This window comes from Lithobates pipiens, unplaced genomic scaffold (assembly GCF_037356315.1).
Source record: "Lithobates pipiens isolate NorthernLeopardFrog02 unplaced genomic scaffold, aLitPip1_a1.2 Scaffold_23, whole genome shotgun sequence".
In the NCBI taxonomy this organism is placed as follows: Eukaryota; Metazoa; Chordata; class Amphibia; order Anura; family Ranidae; genus Lithobates; species Lithobates pipiens.
Genome location: NW_027507785.1, coordinates 25,079,220 through 25,103,428, shown reverse-complemented (window position 1 = coordinate 25,103,428; position 24,209 = coordinate 25,079,220). Strand labels below are relative to the sequence as shown.

The 24,209-nt window shown below is 46.2% G+C and overlaps 1 protein-coding gene across 1 annotated transcript in view; it reads left to right on the top strand.

Annotated features, from left to right (window-relative positions):
- The window catches only part of KCTD14 (potassium channel tetramerization domain containing 14), a 24,838-nt gene extending 1,091 nt beyond the window's left edge, over positions 1–23,747 (top strand). The window contains exon 2 of the mRNA XM_077451366.1: positions 18,507–23,747. Coding sequence (XP_077307492.1) covers positions 18,507–19,178 — 672 coding nt within the window. The 3' untranslated portion in view covers positions 19,179–23,747. The remainder of the gene's footprint in view (positions 1–18,506) is intronic.
- Positions 23,748–24,209: the final 462 nt, after the last annotated feature.

Genomic DNA, 24,209 nt, shown 5'->3' with positions numbered 1-24,209 from the left:
CACCCCCCCCCCCCTCCAGTACTACAGAACTCAACACCCCCCCCCTCCAGTACTACAGAACTCAACACCCCACCCCCCCTCCAGTACTACAGAACTCAACACCCCCCCCCCCTCCAGTACTACAGAACTCAACACCACCCCCCCCTCCAGTACTACAGAACTCAACACCCCCCCCCCCCTCCAGTACTACAGAACTCAACACCCCCCCCCTCCAGTACTACAGAACTCAACACCCACCCCCCCCTCCAGTACTACAGAACTCAACACCCACCCCCCCTCCAGTACTACAGAACTCAACACCCCCCCCCCCTCCAGTATACTACAGAACTCAACACCCCCCCTCCAGTACTACAGAACTCAACACCCACCCCCCCCTCCAGTACTACAGAACTCCAACACCCACCCCCCCTCCAGTACTACAGAACTCAACACCCACCCCCCCCTCCAGTACTACAGAACTCAACACCCACCCCCCCCTCCAGTACTACAGAACTCAACACCCACCCACCCCCCTCCAGTACTACACAACTCAACACCCACCACCCCCCCTCCAGTACTACACAACTCAACACCCACCACCCCCCCCCCCCTCCAGTACTACAGAACTCAACACCCACCACCCCCCCCCTCCAGTACTACAGAACTCAACACCCACCCCCCCCCCTCCAGTACTACAGAACTCAACACCCACCACCCCCCCCCTCCAGTACTACAGAACTCAACACCCACCACCCCCCCCTTCCAGTACTACAGAACTCAACACCCACCACCCCCCCCTTCCAGTACTACAGAACTCAACACCCACCACCCCCCCCCTCCTCCAGTACTAGAGAACTCAACACCCACCACACCCCCCCCCTCCCTCCAGTACTACAGAACTCAACACCCACCCCCCCCTCCAGTACTACAGAACTCAACACCCACCCCCCCCCCCCTCCAGTACTACAGAACTCAACACCCCCCCCCCCCCCCCCCCCCTCCAGTACTACAGAACTCAACACCCCCCCTCCAGTACTACAGAACTCAACACCCCCCCCTCCAGTACTACAGAACTCAACACCCACCACCCCCCTTCCAGTACTACAGAACTCAACACCCCCCCCCCCCCTCCAGTACTACAGAACTCAACACCCCCCCCCCCCCTCCAGTACTACTGAACTCAACACCCCCCCCCCCCCTCCAGTACTACAGAACTCAACACCCCCCCCCCACCTCCAGTACTACAGAACTCAACACCCCCCCCCCCCTCCAGTACTACAGAACTCAACACCCCCCCTTCCAGTACTACAGAACTCAACACCCCCCCCCCCCCCCTTCCAGTACTACAGAACTCAACACCCCCCCCCTTCCAGTACTACAGAACTCAACACCCCCCCCCTTCCAGTACTACAGAACTCAACACCCCCCCCCCCTTCCAGTACTACAGAACTCAACACCCCCCCCCCCCCCCCCCTTCCAGTACTACAGAACTCAACACCCCCCCCCCCCCTTCCAGAACTACAGAATTCAACACCCCCCCTTCCAGTACTACAAAATTCAACCCCCCCCCCCCTTCCAGTACTACAGAATTCAACACCCCCCCCCCCCCCTTCCAGTACTACAGAATTTAACACCCCCCCCCCCCCCCCCCCCCCTTCCAGTACTACAGAACGCAACCCCCCTCCAGTACTACAGAACTCAACCCCCCCAGTACTACAGAACTCAACACCACCCCCCCACCCCTCCAGTATTACAGAACTCAACACCCCTCCCCCCCAGTACACTACAGAAATCAACACCCCCCCGTACTACAGAACTCAACACCCCTCCCCCCCAGTACTGTAGAACTCAACATCCCCCCCCTCCAGTACACTACAGAACTCAACCCCCCCCCCCTCCAATACACTACAGAACTCAACCCCCCCCCCTCCAGTACTACAGAACTCAACACCCCATCATTGGTGTCCGTGAAAGGAATAGTGCCCCATCATTGGTGTTGGTGAAAGGACTAGTGCCCCATCATTGGTGACGGTGGGAGGACTAGTGCCCCATCATTGGTGACGGTGGGAGGAATAGTGCCCCATCATTGGTGTCCGTGAAAGGAATAGTGCCCCATCATTGGTGACGGTGGGAGGACTAGTGCCCCATCATTGGTGTATGTGAAAGGACTAGTGCCCCATCATTGGTGATGGTGGGAGGACTAGTGCCCCATCATTGGTGACGGTGGGAGAACTAGTGCCCCATCATTGGTGACGGTGGGAGGACTAGTGCCCCATCATTGGTGATGGTGGGAGGACTAGTGCCCCATCATTGGTGTCCGTGAAAGGAATAGTGCCCCATCATTGGTGACGGTGGGAGGACTAGTGCCCCATCATTGGTGTATGTGAAAGGACTAGTGCCCCATCATTGGTGACGGTGGGAGGACTAGTGCCCCATCATTGGTGACGGTGGGAGAACTAGTGCCCCATCATTGGTGACGGTGGGAGGACTAGTGCCCCATCATTGGTGATGGTGGGAGGAATAGTGCCCCATCATTGGTGTCCGTAAAAGGACTAGTGCCCCATCATTGGTGACGGTGGGAGGACTAGTGCCCCATCATTGGTGTCCGTGAAAGGAATAGTGCCCCATCATTGGTGACGGTGGGGGGAATAGTGCCCCATCATTGGTGACGGTGGGAGGACTAGTGCCCCATCATTGGTGACGGTGGGAGGAATAGTGCCCCATCATTGGTGTCCGTGAAAGGAATAGTGCCCGGTGGGAGGTGTCGGTGGGAGGAATGGCTGGATGTCTATACCAGACACTCTGTCCTCACACAGGTCAGCCTTACTAAGCTGGCCGGGTTGCTCGGATCCTGACAAGTGGGATGAAATCTCCCCATAGGGAATACAAGCTGACCCTTCCCTACTCCACCTAGGATAATTGATGGCTAGAATTGGATATCGGGAAGTAATCTGGATTATATGTGTGGGGGGGAGGGGGGGTTTATGTAGGAATGTGATCTGATAATAATCAGATTCTTGATGCTGAGAGCCAACTTGGCGGTTCCACACAATCTTCTATACCGATTGGGGAAGTGACAAACCTTCCCACACCCTTCCCTCTGCTAATGATTGGCCGGGCTCTCCCCACATGGAATCTGACCAAACTACTACATAAAGTGGGAATTCATCCTTCACCACCTTTAAAAATGACTGTATATTGACCGGCAACATGTCAACTACACTACATGGCTTTTCTCTATTGGGTTGAATGTATTCAGCCTACTTCCTGTGAGCCCAGGCTGTCTTGTGCATCATCTTTAGAAGAGGCTTCCTTCTGAGATGACAGCCAAGCAGACCAATTTGATGCAGTGTGCGGCGTATGGTCTGAGCCCTGACAGGCTGACCTCCCACCCCTTCAACCTCTGCAGCAATGCTGGCAGCACTCATACATCTATTTCCTAAAGACAACCTCTGGATATGAGGCTGAGCACGTGACCTCAACTTCTTTGGTCAACCATGGCGAGGCCTGTTCTGAGTGGAACCTGTCCTGGTAAACCGCTGTATGGTCTTGGCCACTGTGCTGCAGCTCAGTTTCAGGGTCTTGGCAATCTTCTTATAGCCTAGGCTGAGGGTCAGCAACCTGTAGATCGCAGACAGGTGACTGGTAGATCATGGTCTGGGCTTGCAGACTCGCCATTCCAGAGCATCAAACAGAGTGCAATGCAGAGGGACTACTTATAAAGTTGGAAGCAAGAGCCGCAAAAGCCGATGCCTCCTCCACCAAATGATTTGAACCAGTGCACAAATCAAGGTCCATAAAGACATGGATGAGCGAGTTTGGGGTGGAGAAACTTGACTGACCTGCACAGAGTCCTGACCTCAACCTGATAGAACACCTTTGGGATGAATTAGAGTGTAGACTGCGAGACAGGCCTTCTCATCCAACATCAGTGCCTTCTGGAAGTGCTTCTTTAAGAATAGTCACACATTCCCATAGACACACTCCTAAACCTTGTGGACAGCCTTCCCAGAAGAGTTGAAGCTGTTATAGCTGCAAAGGGTGGGCCAACTCAATATTGAACTATATGGGCGAATGCCTCGTATACACGGTCAGATAGTCAGATGATAACAATCGCTTTCGGATTGATTGCACTATAGCCTGATCGTTAGTACACAGCTTCCGACAGCCGATCACGACAGTTCGTCCAACAATATCTGAAGGGACAAACACAAAAACTTAGCTCGGACGTTAGCGAACGGTAATCGTTTAATCAGTACAGTATGTGTCTGCTAAAAATCGATAACGCCACGCATGATCGGAAACGCAAAAATAACCCAGAAAGAGATGGCAGAACAATACAAAATGCTAAAGGGCACGGCAGACACGGGGGTCATACGTATTTGACATCAGTTCCGATACGTAGCTACGCAAACAGGAAGGTTTTTCCAGAATCGTACGACACTAACTGACACTTTGTGGGAACCAAGTGACATTAACGCAGTGATCATTGATATAAATATGCACTGTCACTGTACTGATGACAGTGGCTGGGAAGGGGAAAACAAGGACAGGGCTCTGCCTTGTTTACATAGCGGGGCTTTGTCCTGTGTCAATTCCCGGCGATCGATGGGTGTCAGCGGTAATCCATTGGCCGGCACCCGCTGATCGACATCTGCTGTGTTTAATCCAGGGGTCTTGTTGCGAAACTACAAGTCCCATGAGGCATTGCAAGGCTGACAGTTACAAGCATGACTCCCTCAGGCAGAGCCATCATGGGACTTGTAGTTTGGCAACAGCTGGAGGGCCATCAGTTTGAGACCCCTGGTTTAATCCATTGGCCGGCACCCGGAAGTGGCAGATCAGGTACCTAGTATGTGATCTGGCGCAGGAGAGCCACCTTGCCGCCGTATATGTATGGTATACAGTCGGCTAGCAGTTAAATCAGGCTTTTATCAGCATTTTTAACATGAAGAAAAAAAAAAAAAAAACAACAATTTTGAAAAAACAAAAACAAAAAAAAAACTATATTTTTTACTTTTTGCTATAATAAATATCGCCCAAAAATATATATAAAAGAAACAAATTTCTTTCTCAGTTTAGGCCGATATGTATTCTTCAACATATTTTTGGTTAAAAAAAAATCGCAATAAGCGTATATTGATTGTTTTGCGCAAGTTATTGTGTCTGCAAAATAGAGGATAGTTTTATGGCATTTTTCTTATGAATTTTTTTTATTAGCAATGGCGGCAGCGATATTTTTATTTTTTTACGTGGCTGCGACATGATGGCGGACACTTTTGACACTATTTTGGGACCATTCTCATTTATACAACGATCAGTGCTATAAAAATGCATTGATTACTGTGTAAATGACACTGGCAGGGAAGGGGTTAAACACTAGGGGACGATCAAGGGGTTAAGTGTGTCCTAGGGAGTGATTCTAACTGTAGGGGCTTCAACTCACATGACAGCGATCACTGCTCCCGATGACAAGGAGCAGTAGATCCCTGTCATGTCACTAAGCAGAAGGGGGGAAATGCCTTTTTTACATAGGAATCTCCCCATTCTACCCTTCCACACCGCAATCGCAGGCCGCCGGTGAACATCAAGCTCCCGGGACCCACGGTCACACCCCCGCAGCATGCCGGGGCGCACTCGTGCGTGCCCGATAGGCAGCAAATATAAAGGGACGTACAGGTACGCCCATTTGCCTGCCTGTGCCATTCTGCTGACGTACATCTGTGTGCGGCGGTCGGCAAGCCGTTAAAAGAGAAGTACAGCCAAAGTTTGTGTGGATCACAGGAGTGCAGTTCATTCTGCACTCTTGTGACCTGTTTTCAGCAGACAGCGTGCTGGAGCCTGCTGTTGGCTGATGCTACAGAGCCGGTCCAGGCTCGGAAAAGATCACAACCATATGGTCGGGATGCGCCCACATGCCTGGACCAGCACCCGGCTCAGCCTCTCAGCGAGCCGCCCCCCTCCACAGCCCAGTGGTGAATGCTGGAGGGGCAGAGCAGACAGCGGTGATAACTGGCAGTCCCAGCTATCTGCTCATGGAGCTCTGAGAACTGAGTGATTGGTGTTGTTTGATCATTTGGTTCTCAGCCTTACAGCCAGCAGGGGTACCTGTTGCAATCTATGTGACTTAAAGCGGGAGTCCGCCGTTTTTTTTTTTTTGTTTGTTTGTTTTTTAAAAAGCCAGCAGCTACAAATACTGCAGCTGCTGACTTTTAAAATAATGACACTTACCCGCCCAGCGCGCCCGCGATGTCGGCACCCGAAGCTGATCTCTCGATCGTCTCTCGGGTGCTGCCGCTGCCATCTTAGGTATGGGAATCAGGAAGTGGAGCCTTTTGGCTTCATTTCCCGGTTCCCTACTGCGCATGCGCGAGTCGCGCTGCGCAATAAGGACGGTCCCCGCTGTCTCTGGGATCCGTGTGTTTCCCAGCAGGCAGTGGGGGACCTTCGGAAAGGGGCGTACCTTCTGCAGAATCTACGCCGGAAGTGGGTGCAGATACCTGTACTGTACAGGTACCTGCACCCCCCTGAAAGGTGCCAATTGTGGCGCCGTGGGGGGGGGGTTCCAAATGAGCGGAAGGTCCACTTTAGGGTGGACCTCCGCTTTAAAGTCATAGTGGCTTTGAAAAAGTTTCTGCACTACTTTGATGCAACTTTCTTGCGACTCGAGTTGCCATAGAGTGTAGAGTTGCATGAAAGTCGCAGTAGAAATCACACAATTTTGGAGTTGCACTAGTGGGAACAGAGCCTTAGCCTAACTGATTGTGGCTAATCCACTTTCCTCCAAGCAGGCCCAGCTGGGGAGAGCCGGGCAGGGCTGTGTAGGAACCTTGGAGCATACGACCATTCCCTGGTCCAACTAAAAATGACCAGATTGAGCCAACGTTGGCTTCTGACTCTATCCATATTATCACTGTACTTCTAATTGACTGTGGCCAATCAAAGTTCTTCCAGGCAGGCCACGGGGTATCAGGCAGGGCTGTGTAGGAACCTTTAAGCATATGAGTGTTCCTGATCCAAGGAAAAAAGATCCGCCTGACCAGACATTCCCTACTCACTCTACTATCATTACTTCTAATTGATTCTGGCCAGTCCACTTTCCTCCAAGCCGGCTCAGCCAGGGAGTGTCAGGCAGGACAGAGCCTTTAAGCATACAATCATTCCCTGATCCAACCAAAAACGGCCAGATGGAGCAAAATTCCCGACTGCTCAGACTGGTTGACAACAATCTAGTCTGTCATGTACTACGGCAAGGGAGTTAATTGCACTTATCTGATTTACAGAGGGAGGATATAACTTTGTATAGCTAATATAAGTAAAAAAATATTTGTGTATAAATTGTATTCTGTTTATTAATAATTTCAACACAGATGCAAAAAAACACACAGTATATGACAGGAAAGGAACTCTTAAGGCATCAGCATATCAAGACATTTTGGAGAATTTCATGCTCCCAACTTTGTGGGAACAAATTTGGGATGGCTCCTTCCTGTTCCAACATGACTGCGCACCAGTTCACAAAGCAATATATATGAATATAGGTCCATAAAGCCATGAATGAGCGAGTTTGAGGTGGAGGAACTTGATTGGCCTGCACAGAGTCCTGACTTCAACCCGATAGTCTCTGCTCTAATTTATCTCAAAGATGTTTTAAGAGCCAGATCTTCTCGTCCACATCAGTGCCTGATCTCACAAATGCACTTCTGGAAGAATGGTCAAACATTCCCATAGACACACTCCTAAACCTTGTGGACGGCCTTCCCAGAAGAGTTGAAGCTGTTATAGCTGCAAAGGGTGGGCCAACTCAATATTGAACCCTACGGATTTAGACTGGGATGCCCATAAAGTTCATGTAGGTGTCCCAATACTTTTGACAACCTAGTGTATCTTAATGTAATGTTTATAAAGTTTAAATGAGAAAAGTAATACTTTTTTTTTATTTATTTTTAGTTTTTTTTTTTTATAAATATTAATTTGTTTTAAATAGTTCTATAAAAGGATAGGTATTTATTTTGCTTTATTTATCCTTATTGTGCAGACAAATATCACTTCATGATGGCAAAATCTCTCCAATGGGAACACAAAAAAAAAATCAAATAGTAGAATAAGGATGGATTAAAACTTAGTAAAGCAGGTAGGGAAAGCTTGTCAGTGGGGGCCACCAACAAAACCTATTTCAACTCTTGTTTATCTATCTATCTATCTATCTATCTCAATGGGCTGGAGTTAAGGTTGTCATAGATGGCTTGAGTTTTGGCCAGTTTCTGCTGAATTAGTCAATATTTAAGCCCATGGGCGGCCTGTCACCACCACTTAGCTCGGCAAAAGTCAACTGAAAAGCTGGAGCCGGGTGGGAAATTGTTGGCTGAACATCTGAGTGTATTGGGAATTATGAATGAAAAATGATGGTCCACAAAACGTTATGCATCTTTATAAGCATTGAAGCTGTAGGGTTCGGGCCGGGGGGGCTCTGGATGTTCCTCTCTCCTCTCTTATGCCTCATATCTTCTCTGACCCCCCCCCCCCCCCCCCCACTACAGAGGCCTCTGAACATAGTTACATAGTAGTAGGTGAGGTCGAAAAAAGACACAAGTCCGACCTATGTGTGTGAATATGTGTCAGTATTACATTGCATGTTATGGCCATTCAGGTGTTTATCTAATAGTTTCTTGAAACTATCAATGTCCCCCCGCTGAGACCACTGCCTGTGGAAGGGAATTCCACATCCTTGACGCTCTTACAGTAAAGACCCCTCTAAGTAGTTTAAGGTTAACCACCTTCAGACCGGACCATTTTGCTGGTAAATGACCAGAGGTCTTTTTACAATTTGGCACTGCGCTGCTTTAACTGGTAATTGCGCGGTCATGCAATGTTGTACCCAAACAAAATTTGCGTCCTTTTCTTCCCACAAATAGAGCTTTCTTTTGATGGTATTTGATTGCCTCTGCGATTTTTATTTTTTGCGATATAAACGTAAAAAGACCGCAAATTTTGAAAAAAAATGATATTTTCTACTTTTTGTTATTAGAAAAATCCAATAAACTCAATTTTAGTCATACATTTAGGCCAAAATGTATTCAGCCACATGTCTTTGGTAAAAAAAAAGTCAATAATTGTATATTTATTGGTTTGCGCAAAAGTTGTCACATCTACAAACTAAGGTACGTTTTCTGGAATTTACGCAGCTTTTAGTTTACGACTGCCTATCTCATTTCTTGAGGTGCTAAAATGGCAGGGCAGTACAAAACCCCCCCAAATGACCCCATTTTGGAAAGTAGACCCCCTAAGGAAATTGATAAGTGGCATGTTGAGCCCATTGAATATTTTATTTTTTTGCCTCAAGCGATTGAATAATGACAAAAAAAAATTTTTTATTTTTTTTTTTTACACAAAGTTGTCACTAAATGATATATTGCTCACACATGCTATGGGCATATGTGAAATGACACCCCAAAATAAATTCTGCTGCTTCTCCTGAGTACAGGGATACCACATATGTGGGACTTTTTGGGAGCCTAGCCGCGTACGGGGCCCCGAAAGCCAAGAACCGCCTTCAGGTTTTCTAAGGGCGTAAATATTTGACTTCACTCCTCACTACCTATTACAGTTTTGAAGGCCATAAAATGCCAAGATGGCACAAAACCCCCACAAATGACCCCATTTTAGAAAGTAGACACCCCAAGCTATTTGCTGAGAGGCATGTTGAGTCCATGGAATATTTTATATTTTGCCACAAGTTGCGGGAATATTACAAACTTTTTTTTTTTTTTTCACAAAGTTGTCACTAAATGATATATTGCTCACGCATGCTATGGGCATATGTGAAATGACACCCCAAAATAAATTCTGCTGCTTCTCCTGAGTACGGGGATACCACATATGTGGGACTTTTTGGGAGCCTAGCCGCGTACGGGGCCCCGAAAACCAAGCACCGCCTTCAGGCTTTCTAAGGGCGTTACAGTTTTGAAGGCCATAAAATGCCAAGATGGCACAAACCCCCCCCAAATGACCCCATTTTGGAAAGTAGACACCCCTAAATTTAGGGGTACACTAGTGAGACTAGGTAATAAATGGCGGGTGCCCTGAAACTATAAAAAAAATAACTAACCAATCAGCGTCACCTGTAACAGTTATATGGTGATCACTGGTGAAGGGGTTAACTAGGGGGCAATCAGGGGGCTTTATGCGGTAGTATATGGGGGTCCCTGGCGCTATAAAAAGCTGCGGCGAACCTAAATACCTACCTGCCTAACTAGCGTCACCTGTGACACTAATACAGCGATCAGAAAAACGATCGCTTATTAGGCTGGGTTCACACTGGAGCGATGCGGGAACGCCACAAATCCGCGGCGGGTTCCCGCATCACATGCCTCCCGGCGGCAGTTCACACTGCCCTATGCGAACTGCTGGGAGTGTCAGTGAAATGTTAATGACACCCCCAGATCAGTTCGCATATCGCAGTGCGATCTGCAAACTCGGATCGCATGGTGTGAACACCCATGCGATCCGATTCTGCTGCGGACCAAAAAAAGGGTCCCGTGCGAGTTTGCGGCGGGTGCGACACGAATTCAGCCATACTATCTGTATGTCTGAACTCGAATCGCACAGAGATCGGATGTGATTTGCACTGCAGTGCGGTGCGAATCACATCCGTTCTCATAAACCGCTGCAATGTGAACCCAGCCTTAGTGACACTGGCGACGGGGGGTGATCACGGGGTTAAACCTTTATTGGGGGGGTTAGGGGGGTACCTTAGAACTAAAGGGGGCTAACCCTAACTGCCCTAACAGTTATTACAGTCACAAATGACACCCGCCGGGTGATCAGGGGGTTAAACCTTTATTAGGTAATAAATGGCGGGTGCCCTGAAACTATAAAAAAATAACTAACCAACCAGCGTCACCTGTAACAGTTATATGGTGATCACTGGTGAAAGGGTTAACTAGGGGGCAATCAGGGGGCTTTATGCGGTAGTATATGGGGGTCCCTGGCGCTATAAAAAGCTGCGGCGAACCTAAATACCTACATGCCTAACTAGTGTCACCTGTGACACTAATACGGCGATCAGAAAAATGATCGCTTATTAGGCTGGGTTCACACTGGAGCGATGCGGAAACGCCGCGAATCCGCGGCGGGTTCCCGCATCGCATGCCTCCCGGCGGCAGTTCACACTGCCCTATGCGAACTGCTGGGAGTGTCAGTGAAATGTTACTGACACCCCCAGATCAGTTCGCATATCGCAGTGCGATCTGCAAACTCGGATCGCATGGTGTGAACACCCATGCGATCCGATTCTGCTGCGGGCCAAAAAAAGGGTCCCGTGCGAATTTGCGGCGGGTGTGGCGGGTGCGGCGAATGGCTGAACTCGAATCGCACAGAGATCGGATGTGATTTGCACTGCAGTGCGGTGCGAATCACATTCGTTCTCATAAACCGCTGCAATGTGAACCCAGCCTTAGTGACACTGGCGACGGGGGGTGATCACGGGGTTAAACCTTTATTGGGGGGGTTAGGGGGGCACATTAGAACTAAAGGGGGCTAACCCTAACTGCCCTAACAGTTATTACAGTCACAAATGACACCAATGCAAAAAAAAAAAAAAAAAAAAAAAAAGCAATTGGTGTCACTGTGACTGGGGGGGCAGGGGTAATTGGGGGGTGATCGGGGGGTAAAGGGGGGGTGTGAGTGTGCCTGGCATATTCTACTGTGTAGTGTAGTGCTTGTGCAACTCACCGATGCGCTCTCCTCGGTGCCGGAACGAAAACTACCGACACGGAGGAGAGAATACATCACTTCCTCTCCTGTGTTTACATTACAGGAGAGGAAGTGATGTCACCGGACATTTTCATTCGCCGGGAGCGATCGCGAGGGGGTGGCCATGAATGAATGGCCGTCCCCTCGTCCGGGATCGCTCCCGAATGAATACCGACCGCCGCAGGCACTGGGCGGGGGCCCGATCGGGCCTCCGACCCGCGGGAGGCAAGGGGCGTACATGTAAGCCCTTATGCCTGCCCGTGCCATTCTGCCGACGTACATCGGCGTGCGGCGGTCGGCAAGTGGTTAAACTTCTTTTCTTCTAATTTTAACGAGTGGCCACGAGTCTTGTTAAACTCCCTTCCGCAAAAAAGTTTTCTCCCTATTGTGGGGTCACCAGTACGGTATTTGTATATTGAAATCATATCCCCTCTCAAGCGTCTCTTCTCCAGAGAGAATAAGTTCAGTGCTCTCAACCTTTCCTCATAACTAATATCCTCCAGACCCTTTATTAGCTTTGTTGCCCTTCTTTGTACTCGCTCCATTTCCAGTACATCCTTCCTGAGGACTGGTGCCTGGAACTGGACAGCATACTTTCCTGATGTTGGGTATGGTGGACCCATCATCCATACTGATTCCAAGAGTGCTTTCTGACCCACAGTCAAAGCTCAGTCCATACCTTTTTAAGTACAATGCTCATTTCTATTGTAATAATCTGTTTCAGTTATCTTCTACGTTTTTGTTGACCACAAGTCTGGTACTTACCGACGCATGGTTTTCGATCCTATACTTGTATGGGTTACTTCCTGTATTCTGTTAAAACTTCAATAAAAATCTATTGAGATTGAAAAATGATGCCCATTCGTGAGAGCTGCGGATGGGGGAGTTACAAGGGTGTTTAGTGGATGGGTCGGGTGAAGGACTGCTCCAAGCTGGCCATACTCTAGTAGAATTTTATTACATTTTTTTCATTTTTGAACGTTTATTAGATGTCCTTAATGGTAAGTTGGGTCAAGCTAATGATTGGTTTTGACCGTAGTGACGAGAAAATTTGAAGAAGCAGGATGGAAAATTTTTCTACTCACAAACTTGTGTAAACATGAAGTCGGGGGAGTTGATTGAGGAGAAGTACATAGAGAGGTGCTTTTACTGTTTGCAGAATTCTTTTCCCATGATGGCGTCATAAAGAGACTCTTAATGAGCCAGTTATACATTAATTGTCGGGGAGGAAGTGGAAAAACATTCTTACTGATTTGTCAATGATAACGGAAAATTCCTATTCTTTGTCCTTAGACATGTAAAACCACTCCGGTGAAGCTGAGAAGAGTAATCTTTTCAGCTGTAATTTAGATGGTGTAGGAATACACCAGAATTTTGTACATCAAACGAGATCTTGGTGACATGCATGGTGGCTATGTAGGCCTAATCACCGGGGATCTACAGAACAAGCCTTCTCTGTACAAATAGGAAAGACAACATCCTGTTTCCCAGGAAATGATCAACCAATGATTTGACAGGTCTATGAGACTTTAAAGTGGTTGTAAACACTTACAACACACTTTGGCCTACAGGTAAACCTAGATTAAGGCTTACCTGTAGGTCCAAGAAATATCTCCTAAACCTACACGGTTTAGGAGATATTTGCCGAAAGACAGGCACCGATGTCTACGGCGCATGCGCCGTAGACAGCGGCGTGCAGGCGCACTGAGCTCGCCGCCGTCAAACGGCAATATGCCGCGCGTGGTGGCTCCCGTGCGCATGCGCGGGAGTGACGTCATCGCGGCTTTGCTGAATGACGGCGGCGGTGCAGCGAGACCCACCGAGAAAATGGATGCGCCAGACTACAGGGGACAGCGATGACTTCGCTGGCTCCTGTGTCAGGTAAGTGACACATAATGGACTACTATGCGATGCATAGTAGTCCATTATGCTTTACCTTTGTAGGGAATGAGGGAGGAAGTAAACTCATCAGGGTTTACTTCCTCTTTAACCACTTGCTTACTGGGCACTTAAACCCCCCTCATGCCCAGACCAATTTTCAGCTTTCAGCGCTGATGCACTTTGAATGACAATTGCGCGGGCATACACTGTACCCAAATGAAATTTTTATAATTTTTTTTCCCACAAATAGAGCTTTCTTTTGGTGGTATTTAATTACAGCTGGGAGTTTTATTTTTTGCTAAACAAACAAAAAAAGATGCAAAAAAAAAAAAAAATCATGTTTAATAGTTTGTTATAAAATTTTGCAAACAGGTCATTTTTCTCCTTCATCGAAGTGCGCTGATGAGGCGGCACTGATAGGCTGCACTGATAGGCTGCACTGGTGGGCACTGATAGGCATAGTTAAGGCGGCACTAATAGGCACAGATAAGGCGGCACTGATGGGCAAAGATTGGCACAGATAAGATGGCACGGATGGGTGGCACAGATGGGTGGCACGGATGGGTGGCACTAAGGGGCACTGATAGGTACCACTGATAGATGGGACTGATGGGCACTGATAGGTGGCTCTGATAGGTGGCACTGCTGGGCACTGATGGGCGGCACTGCTGGGCACTGGTAGATGACACTGATGGGCACGGATATGTGGCACTGGGGTGCAGCACCTTTGTTGAGGCAGATTGTGGGCACTGCTGGGTGGCACTGTGGGCACTGCTGGGTGGCACTGTGGGCACTGCTGGGTGGCACTTATTTTTTAATGATGTTTAGTGATGAGGGGGCAGGTGGGCACTGGCAGGGGGCAGGTGGGCACTGGCAGGGCTGGCCATGATCGGGACTGATGTCCCGATCACGGCCGCCGGTGATCGGCTCTTTTTTTTTTCTCCTCGCACTGTCAGTGCGAGGAGGAATAATAGCCGATTACCGGCTCCGTTATATCACATGATCAGCTGTCATTGGCTGACAGCTGATCACGTGATAAGGGGTCGGGATCGACCCCTTGCTCAGATCGGTGATCAGGAGAGTCTCATAGACTCGCCGATCACAGAGCGCGCCGCGCGCGCCCCTCAGGCCGCTCGTGCACATTGACGTCGTCCCGGCAAAGGAGATCCGCGCTGTAGCCGTCATTCGGCTATAGCGCGGGTCTCAAGTGGTTAAAGCGGACAGTTAAAGACCAACTCTGGGCACAAAAAAAACAACCATTATGCCCTGTACACACAATCGGACTTTCCGACAACAAAACTGTGTATTTTTGTTCGAAAGATGTTGGCTCCAACTTGTCTTGCATACACACTCTCACACAAATGTTGGCCAAAAATTACGAACGTAGTGACATACAAGATGTACGTGATATCTCCATTACAAATGCTAGTTTTACAAAACCGAGCGCTTCCGGCTCATACTTGATTCCGAGCATGCATGGACTTTTGCCCGACGGACTTGTGTGCATACGATCGGAAAGTATATTTCCAATATTTATAATATTTATATTTATAAGTATATTACCAATATTTGTTGGTGGAAAGTCCACCAACAAATGTTCGATGGAGCATACACACTGTCAGACTTTCCACCAACAAGCTCACATCCAACATATGGTCGGAAAATCCGATCGTGAGTATGAGCATTAGGCTGGGTTCACACATATGCTGACCCACATCCAATTGGCACGACGGGCAAGTGTGACCAGCTCTCAATAGAGCCGGTTTGCACATGTCCAGGGTCGACGCGGTCTGGATTGAAAAGGTCTGGTGCGTGTACAAACACACATGCTCGGAAGCAACAACCAGCCGGAAGCGGTCAGTCTTGTAAACTAGCATTCGTAATGGAGAATTAACATTTGTGACGCGGCAAATTATGAAATCTGGAAATGCAGCGCACAATTCTCTTCTTCTTTAATGGGATAATAATGAAGCTGCTTTGCTGGTGATACCGATGGAGTGATTGAAAACAAATTTTCAAAGTCTTCTTTTTTTTTTTCTTGTGATATCAAGAATAATAATATTATTATTATTATTATTACTATTATTATTATTATTCAATTATTTTTTTTGGTCACCTTACCACAACACCATTATCCTGTCATTTTTTATATTAAAGATATAACTATGTTGGTGTCCTTGACAATTTTACATTGTATTTTTTAAATGTAGCTGCCTACTCCCAAAATCATTTGAAGTAAAACACATAGCCAAGTTTTATTCTCCACTTTTTTTTATTGTGCATTAAAAAAAGAAAACAAATAAAATTAGACATGCTATCTGCCAATAGAACTTAACCAAAAAGTGCATTCTATGCATCCAAAAATATAGAAAAGATACCAAATCAAATCATTATTCAACCAAAAAAATAATGTGAAAGCAATAACTCCAAGGCTAATAATAAATATCACGTTACCTCCTCCCGATTCCGCAACATGGCTAGTTGACGAACAGCCATTCAGAAACGAAATGAAAAGAGCAAAATGAAAAGTGCAAATTAACACTCATCAAACTTCTACTAACACAAAATTAGCAGAAGGAGCCCAAAGGGTGGTGCTAAAGAGCTGAAAAAACACGTAGTACGTCACTGCGTTCGTATTTGTTGGCCTACAATTCATTGCTGTTTGTATCCATGGCCAACACCCTTCGACAAAAGTCCACAATTTTGCTGGCCAACAATCTGATCGTGTGTACAAGGCTTCATTGTAGACCACACTAACCCATCCTTACTGAGCAAAACTTTGACATGTCATGTGTAGTAGAAATGTGTCTGAAATATTTTAATTTTGGAACATGTACTCAATTTTCTAAACATAATGGGGCCAAATCAATGTTCTTCTTCGACCGCGGTTACAAAAATTCAAAACCAAGCTGGATGGAAAATTTTTCTTAAATGAAAGATTTTCTAACAGTGAATGTGGTTTTCATTCAGGAAAGCTCATTCACTCCAAATTCAAATTTTAAAAGCAAACAAAATTCTGAAATACTTTTGAACGGTATTGCTCTAATCAACATATAGCTATCATAAGTTGCTTTGCATGTAGGATTGTCCGCCTATAGACTGTATGGCCTTACCAAGCTCCGAACAAACGAGAATTTGCAAGTGATTTTGAACTGAACTTTTCTTACTGTTTCCACTTCGCAACCAGTGTGTGTGTGTGTGTGTGTGTGTATAATATATATATATAATATATAATATATATATATATATATATATATATATATATATATATATATATATATATATATATATATATATATATATAAAAATCTTTTTATCTTTTATGAAACGTAATAAAATAATTGACACCACAATGCACTAGCGTGTGGAATGTGTGGATGGGCCCTACAATACACATGTTGGTAGGTTAATTGGCCCTAATATGTGTCTGTATGAATGTGAGTTAGGGACCTTGGATTGTAAGTTCTTTGAGGACGGGGACTGATATGCATGTACAATGTATATGTAAAGCACTGCATAAATTGTCGGCACTATATAAGTACCTATAATAAATAAATAATGGAGTAGAGTTAGTGTATGTAAACAATAAATTTTATCTTATTTGCTCCCTTTTGACTTGTTCAGTATTCCATTAAAAATGATTTTGTGTTATCTGTTCATTAGGTGTGAAGAAATACCTATTGATTTTGAATTTAGACTTTAACATCCAAAATGAAAGTCGAGCACCAATGGTGGAGCACTATTCCTCCTACTGACACCAATGGTGGAGCACTATTCCTCCTACTGACACCAATGGTGGAGCACTATTCCTCCTACTGACACCAATGGTGGAGCACTATTCCTCCCACTGACACCAATGGTGGGGCACTATTCCTCCCACTGACACCAATGGTGGAGCACTATTCCTCCCACTGACACCAATGATGGGGCACTATTCCTCCCACTGACACCAATGGTGGAGCACTATTCCTCCCACTGACACCAATGGTGGAGCACTATTCCTCCCACTGACACCAATGGTGGAGCACTATTCCTCCTACTGACACCAATGGTGGAGCACTATTCCTCCTACTGACACCAATGGTGGGGCACTATTCCTCCCACTGACACCAATGGTGGGGCACTATTCCTCCCACTGACACCAATGGTGGGGCACTATTCCTCCCACTGACACCAATTATGGGGCACTATTCCTCCCACTGACACCAATGGTGGAGCACTATTCCTCCCACTGACACCAATGGTGGAGCACTATTCCTCCCACTGACACCAATGATGGGGCACTATTCCTCCCACTGACACCAATGGTGGAGCACTATTCCTCCCACTGACACCAATGGTGGAGCACTATTCCTCCCACTGACACCAATGGTGGAGCACTATTCCTCCCACTGACACCAATGGTGGAGCACTATTCCTCCCACTGACACCAATGGTGGAGCACTATTCCTCCCACTGACACCAATGGTGGAGCACTATTCCTCCCACTGACACCAATGGTGGAGCACTATTCCTCCCACTGACACCAATGGTGGAGCACTATTCCTCCCACTGACACCAATGGTGGAGCACTATTCCTCCCACTGACACCAATGGTGGAGCACTATTCCTTCCCCTAATACCAAAGATGCATTGTTTATTCCCACAGATGCCAGGACAGTTTTTTTTTTCCTAATGGCCACAGTCCAGCCCCCCTAAAGTCTGAAGGACAGTAACCTGGCCCTTTGTGTAAAACAGGGGTCTCCAAACTTTATAAAACAATCGGGAATGCAAGACATTTCCTCCTATAGTCACTGTTACATGGCAAGTGACGTTATTGACCTTTAGAATGTAGAAAATATGTATTTGTATAATTTCAAGCATATTTTAATCTTCCTTAATCTCCTTTACAGATGTCCCCGATCGTACAGCTCAACATCGGTGGTGATCTCTACACCACAACACTGGGAACTCTAAAGAAGTACCAGGGTTCCAAGCTGTTTGAGATGTTCAATGGACAACCCAAACTCCGCACTGATGCGGAGGGGAGGTATTTTATCGACCGGGATGGGAAATACTTCAAATACATCTTGGAGTATCTTCGGAATGGCCAAGTCCCCAACCAGTGCATCCTAGAAGTCTACAAGGAGGCCCTGTTCTACGAGATCGAACCCCTGGCGAAGAAACTAGAAGAGACTCCTCAGATCTTTGGGGAACAGGTGGGAAGGAAGCAGTTCTTGGCACGAGTCCCCAACTACCATGAGAATATCGAGGTGATGATTCGCATTGCTAGGGCAGAGGTGGTTGCATCACGCCACTCCAACGTCTTTGTGTGTATCGTAAGGACTGACGAGGATGCGTCTAAGTGCCACGATGCCCTAAACACGCTTGATATGGACAAAGAATCCGTGGTCAAGTTTGGACCATGGAAGGCGTCTCCTGGCATCACAGACCTTCTGGATTGTATTAAGGTGGACATTCAAGACAGGGGATATAAAGTATCTTACGTGGTCCATGTAGCTGACAAGGGATTTCGGTTTAAGACCTATGACTTTTTTTACAAATTTGTTTTTACGTGGTGGTAAAAAGTGAGATAGAAATCCATCTACAGCACTGGAGAAGAGACTACCTGATAAATAGGAGGCCTATACACTGTTTACCAATGGATCAAACACTACTTAGTTCCACAACATGCTGGCCTCTCAAACAGGAAATACAACTGATCAACTGAGAGTTTAATCTCTACTTTAGGAATAAACTAACATCATACCAAGCATGAATGGATTCATGCAAATACCAGGAGCCATGCAAGGCTAACCTATGAGACAGTAGGTTCATTTCAAGAGTCACCAAAATTAAGCTTTTATTAAGATCAAAAAAAATAAGGCTCAAAAAGTTTGGCACAAGTTTTAATTGTTCGGACATATTCATTATCTGGCACTTGGATTTGTCCAGCTTTGTATTATGATTCCATACATTTTCTGGCCAATCAGAAGTCAGCATTTTATTTTATTTTTTATTTTGTTCTATGACAACCTTTGGAAACATTCCCTTCCTAATGATGAGAAAATACAAAACTCAGCATGATCTGAGTTGAGGTCTGCAAGAGTCTACTTTGGCTCTTTGAATATCTGATTTGCTTGAGTTTACGTTAACACAATACCCTTCTCACCATATTTGCGGTGAGGGTAACATGAAACATGGTCACAGTCTGCAGGCCCCCCCATACGGAATCAAGGGGTTCTTCTCCCTGCTGGCTCTTGTCATTATTTGAATTTGTTGTGGCTGTGTGGGAATCTGTGAATGAGAAAACTACAAGTCCCATCTTCCATTATTGCAGAAGGACTCATAGGGGTTGATTCACTTAACTGGAGAGGGCAGAATCTGGTTCAGCTCTGCATAGAAACCAATCAGCTGTCAGTTTTTTTGTTAAGGCTTAATTGAACAAGCTGAAGTTAGAAGCCGATTGGCTACCATCCGCAGCTGAACAAGTTTTTCCATGCTCCAGTTTTAGTAAATCGACCCCATAGTTCTCAATGGAGCACAAGGTGTGGTGACCTCACCGCACCTGTAGGCCATTGATACTTCCGTCAGTCCCATAACTGAAGGGCCATACCTTGGACCTCCCTATAGTTCTCACAGAGAACAGAATCATGTTATTGGAGCATGCAACCAGCCTCAGGAGTCTGCTGAAGCTGGCTGCATTGCATTTTATAAAATTTCAGATTAAAGATTCCCATTGGGACTTTTCTGGGGAAACCCAAAATTTGGGGATTTTCTTTTAATTTAACTTTCAATGATAACGGGACAAATGGGGTGAATCTCCCTAACGGAGATAGAGGTAGCAATATTAACCCGTGATGTGTTCTAAATCCTGCCCACTCTGTCCAAAACAAAAAAAATGTTTTGCCTTTAACCGCTTGCCGACCGCCTCATGCTGATATATACGTCGGCAGAAGGGCTCATACAGGCAGAATCACGTACCTGTATGTTGCCCTTTAAGAGGCGGCCAGTGGGCGCACGTGTGCCAAGCTCCGTGAGTCAGGTTGCGGGTCCCGCGAACTCGATCGCCTCACGGAGAGGAAAAACTGAGAGATTCTAATGTAAACAAGCATCTCCCCGTTCTGCCTAGTGACAGTGTCACTGATCTCTGCTCCCTGTGATCGGAGCAGAGATCAGTGATGTCACACACAGCCACGCCCCCCACAGTTAGAAACAAGCCCCTAGGACACACTTACCCCCTACACTGCCACCTAGTGGCTAACCCCTTCACTGCTAGTGTCATTTACGCAGGAATCGGTGCATTTGTATAGCACTGATTGCTGTATAAATGACAATGGTCCCAAAATGCCCGATCTGTCCGCCATAATGACGCAGTCACGATAAAAATCGCTGATCACCGCCATTTAAAAAAAAAAAATTATTAATAAAAATACCATAAACCTATCCCCTATTTTGTAAATGCTAACTTTTGCGCAAACCAATCAATAATCGCTTATTGCAATTTTTTTTACCAAAAATATGTAGAAGAATACGTATCGGCCTAAACTGAGGAAAAAAATTGTTTAAATATATTTTTGGGGGATTTTTATTATAGCAAAAAGTAAAAAATAATGCTTTTTTTTTTCTTTCAAAATTGTGGCTCTTTTTTTGTTTATAGCGCAAAAAATAAAAACCGCAGAGGTGATCAAATACCACCAAAAGAAAGCTCTATTTGTGGGGAAAAAAGGACGTCAATTTTGTTTGGGTGCAACGTCGCACTACCGCGCAATTGTCAGTTAAAGCGACGCAGTGCCGAATCACAAAAAGTCTAATCAGGAAGGGGGTAAAATCTGTATATTGATTGATTGGTTTGCGCAAAAGTTGTACAGCCTACAAAATAGGGGATAGATTTATGGCAATTTTTATATTTTTTTTTTTATTAGAATTGGGAGAATTTGCGATTTTTATCATGACTGCGACATTATGGCAGACACATCGGACACTTTTGACACTATTTTGGGACCATTGTCATTTATAGAGCGATCAGTGCTATAAAAATGCAATGATTACTGTGTAAATGACACTGGCAGGGAAGGGGTTAAATACTAGGTGGCGATCAAGGGGTTAAGTGTGTCCTGGGGAGTAATTCTAACTGGGGGGTGATTGTCTCACTATAACATGACAGAGATCATTGCTCCCGATGACAGGGAGCAGTAGATCTCTGTCATGTTGCTAGGCAGAACAGGGAAATGCCTTGTTTACATTCTGACACTCCGTGACACGATTGCGGGGCCCCGGCGGACATAGAGTCTGCGGGACCCGGGGGCACGCTCATGAAGTACATGGCAGGTGTGCGCGTGCCCCGCCAGCAGCGCGCGTGTGCCCACTATGCCGCGATTTAAAATGGAAGTAAACCCTTCCAAACAACTTTGACCTACAGGTAAGCCTAGATTAAGGCTTACCTGTAGGTCCAAGTAATATCTCCTAAACCTATATGGTTTAGGAGATATTTGCCCGAAAATGGGCACCGCTGTCTACGGCGCATGCGCCGTAGACAGCGGCGCGCATGCGCACTAAATGCGGCAAGTCCAAGAATGGATTTGCCAAATTTGTCGACTCCCGTGCGCATGCGCGGGAGTGACGTCATCGCGGCCTCGCCGTATGACAGCGGCGGAGCTGCGAGGCGCGACTCCCGTGCGCATGCGCGGGAGTGAGGCCATCGCGGCTTCGCCGCTGTCATTGGTCGGAGCTGCGAGACGCCACCAGCAAGATGGACGCGGCGGACTACAGGGATCAGCGGCGACTTCGCTGGCTCCTGTGTCAGGTAAGTGACACATAATGAGCTACTATGCGATGCATAGTAGTCCATTATGCTTTACCTTTGCAGGGAAAAAAAGAGGAAGTAAACCAATCAGGGTTTACTTCCTCTTTAAAGGGGATGTACCTGTACGCCCATTTGCCCAGCCGTGCCATTGTGCCAACGTATATCGTTGTGTGCTGGTCGGGGTTAAAATATTATTATTTTTTTCCTAGAAAATTACTTAGAACCCTCAAGAATTATATATATTTTTTTCAAACACCCTAGAGAATAAAATGTCAGTCGTTGCAATACTTTGTCACCATATTTCCGCAGCGGTCTTACAAGCGTAATTTTTTTGGAAAAAAATAAAAAAATTTGAATTAAAAAAATAACACAACAGTAAAGTTAGCCTAATTATTTTCTACATTGTGAAAGATAATGTTACGCCGAGTAAATTGATACCCAACATGTCACGCTTCAAAATTGCGCCCGCTCGTGGAATGGCAAAAAAACTTTGACCCTTAAAAATCTCCATAGGCAACGTTTAAAAGATTCTACAGGTTGCATGTTTTGAGTTGCAGAGGAGGTCTCGGGCTAGAATTATTGCTCTCGCTCTACCGGCCACGGCGATACCTCACATGTGTGGTTTGAGCACCGTTATCGTATGTGAAGACCTCAGATCTCACATTTACACTTAAAAGCAATACATTTTTTTTTTTTTTTTAATTCTCCTTTTAAGATGTTTGATGTCGCTTCCATCATCCAATGGTGTGGAGCCGAGTGGGGGGGCCGTCTTTCCCTCACTCGGCATACAGCCTCAGAGGGGAAAGGACCAGATTGTCCCGCTGCTAAGGACGGCTCCGGTAAGTGGCGGGGAGAACACCGGGGAGCGGTGGGAGGGGGGAGCCTCTCCCGTCTCCCCGATAAGTGATCTCGCGGGGAATCCGCCGCAGAGACCACTTTTATCTGAAAGTGGACCGCCCGCCGTTTAAAAAGATACCGGGGTTATGGCAGCTATCTGCTACTATAACCCCGGTATTTTACGTCAAACAGCGGACGTATAACGACGGTGGGGGGGTCCGGAAGTAGTTACAATGAAAAAATGTATCAGTGACTTACCTCAATGTGCTATAGCTGGATGTCAAGGGGCACACAAAACATTGATGATGTCATAATGTATATCCATCTACCTCATAGGCTCTTTACAACTTGCTAAAAACTGTATATATTTACTAAGCTTCATTATTATGTTCTCTATGACAATAACTGTGTCTGTATCATGTATGGAATATTCTTCGGTTTCAAAGAATAGAAATTCTTTCACAAATATTCAGCTGGGGAAATAAACTACTTTTGGAACTCTTCCTCCCGAGATGATGGTTTTATTTATTTCACCTTTTATTTAGAATTTCTTAGTATCACGCTCAAGAATATGAGAGCGAATGAGCACGTCAAGGATATAATGTAGGTCCAATAAATCTTTATTGCACACAACAGAAGGTTACAAGTAAAGTCAACACGTTTCGCCGGCTCACTGGCCCGCCTTCATCAGGACTTATGTGGTAAGTTGAGTAATTAGGACTTGTTTCACACTATGAATCACATAGGAACTGCACCGCATTCCTGTTCAATTCACATGTGATTCATTCTGAATAGGCTCAAATCACATTGCGCAAAAGAAGTGCATGCCCTTTTTTTTTTTTTTTTTTTTGAGCCGCACTGCAACAGAAAGGCATGTTCGTTTTGTACCATGTGATGAGCAGAGCTTGGGGTACTACTGAGCGGGGAATAGCTGAAAAAGGGTACTAATACGCTAGGGATCTGCTGAACGGGG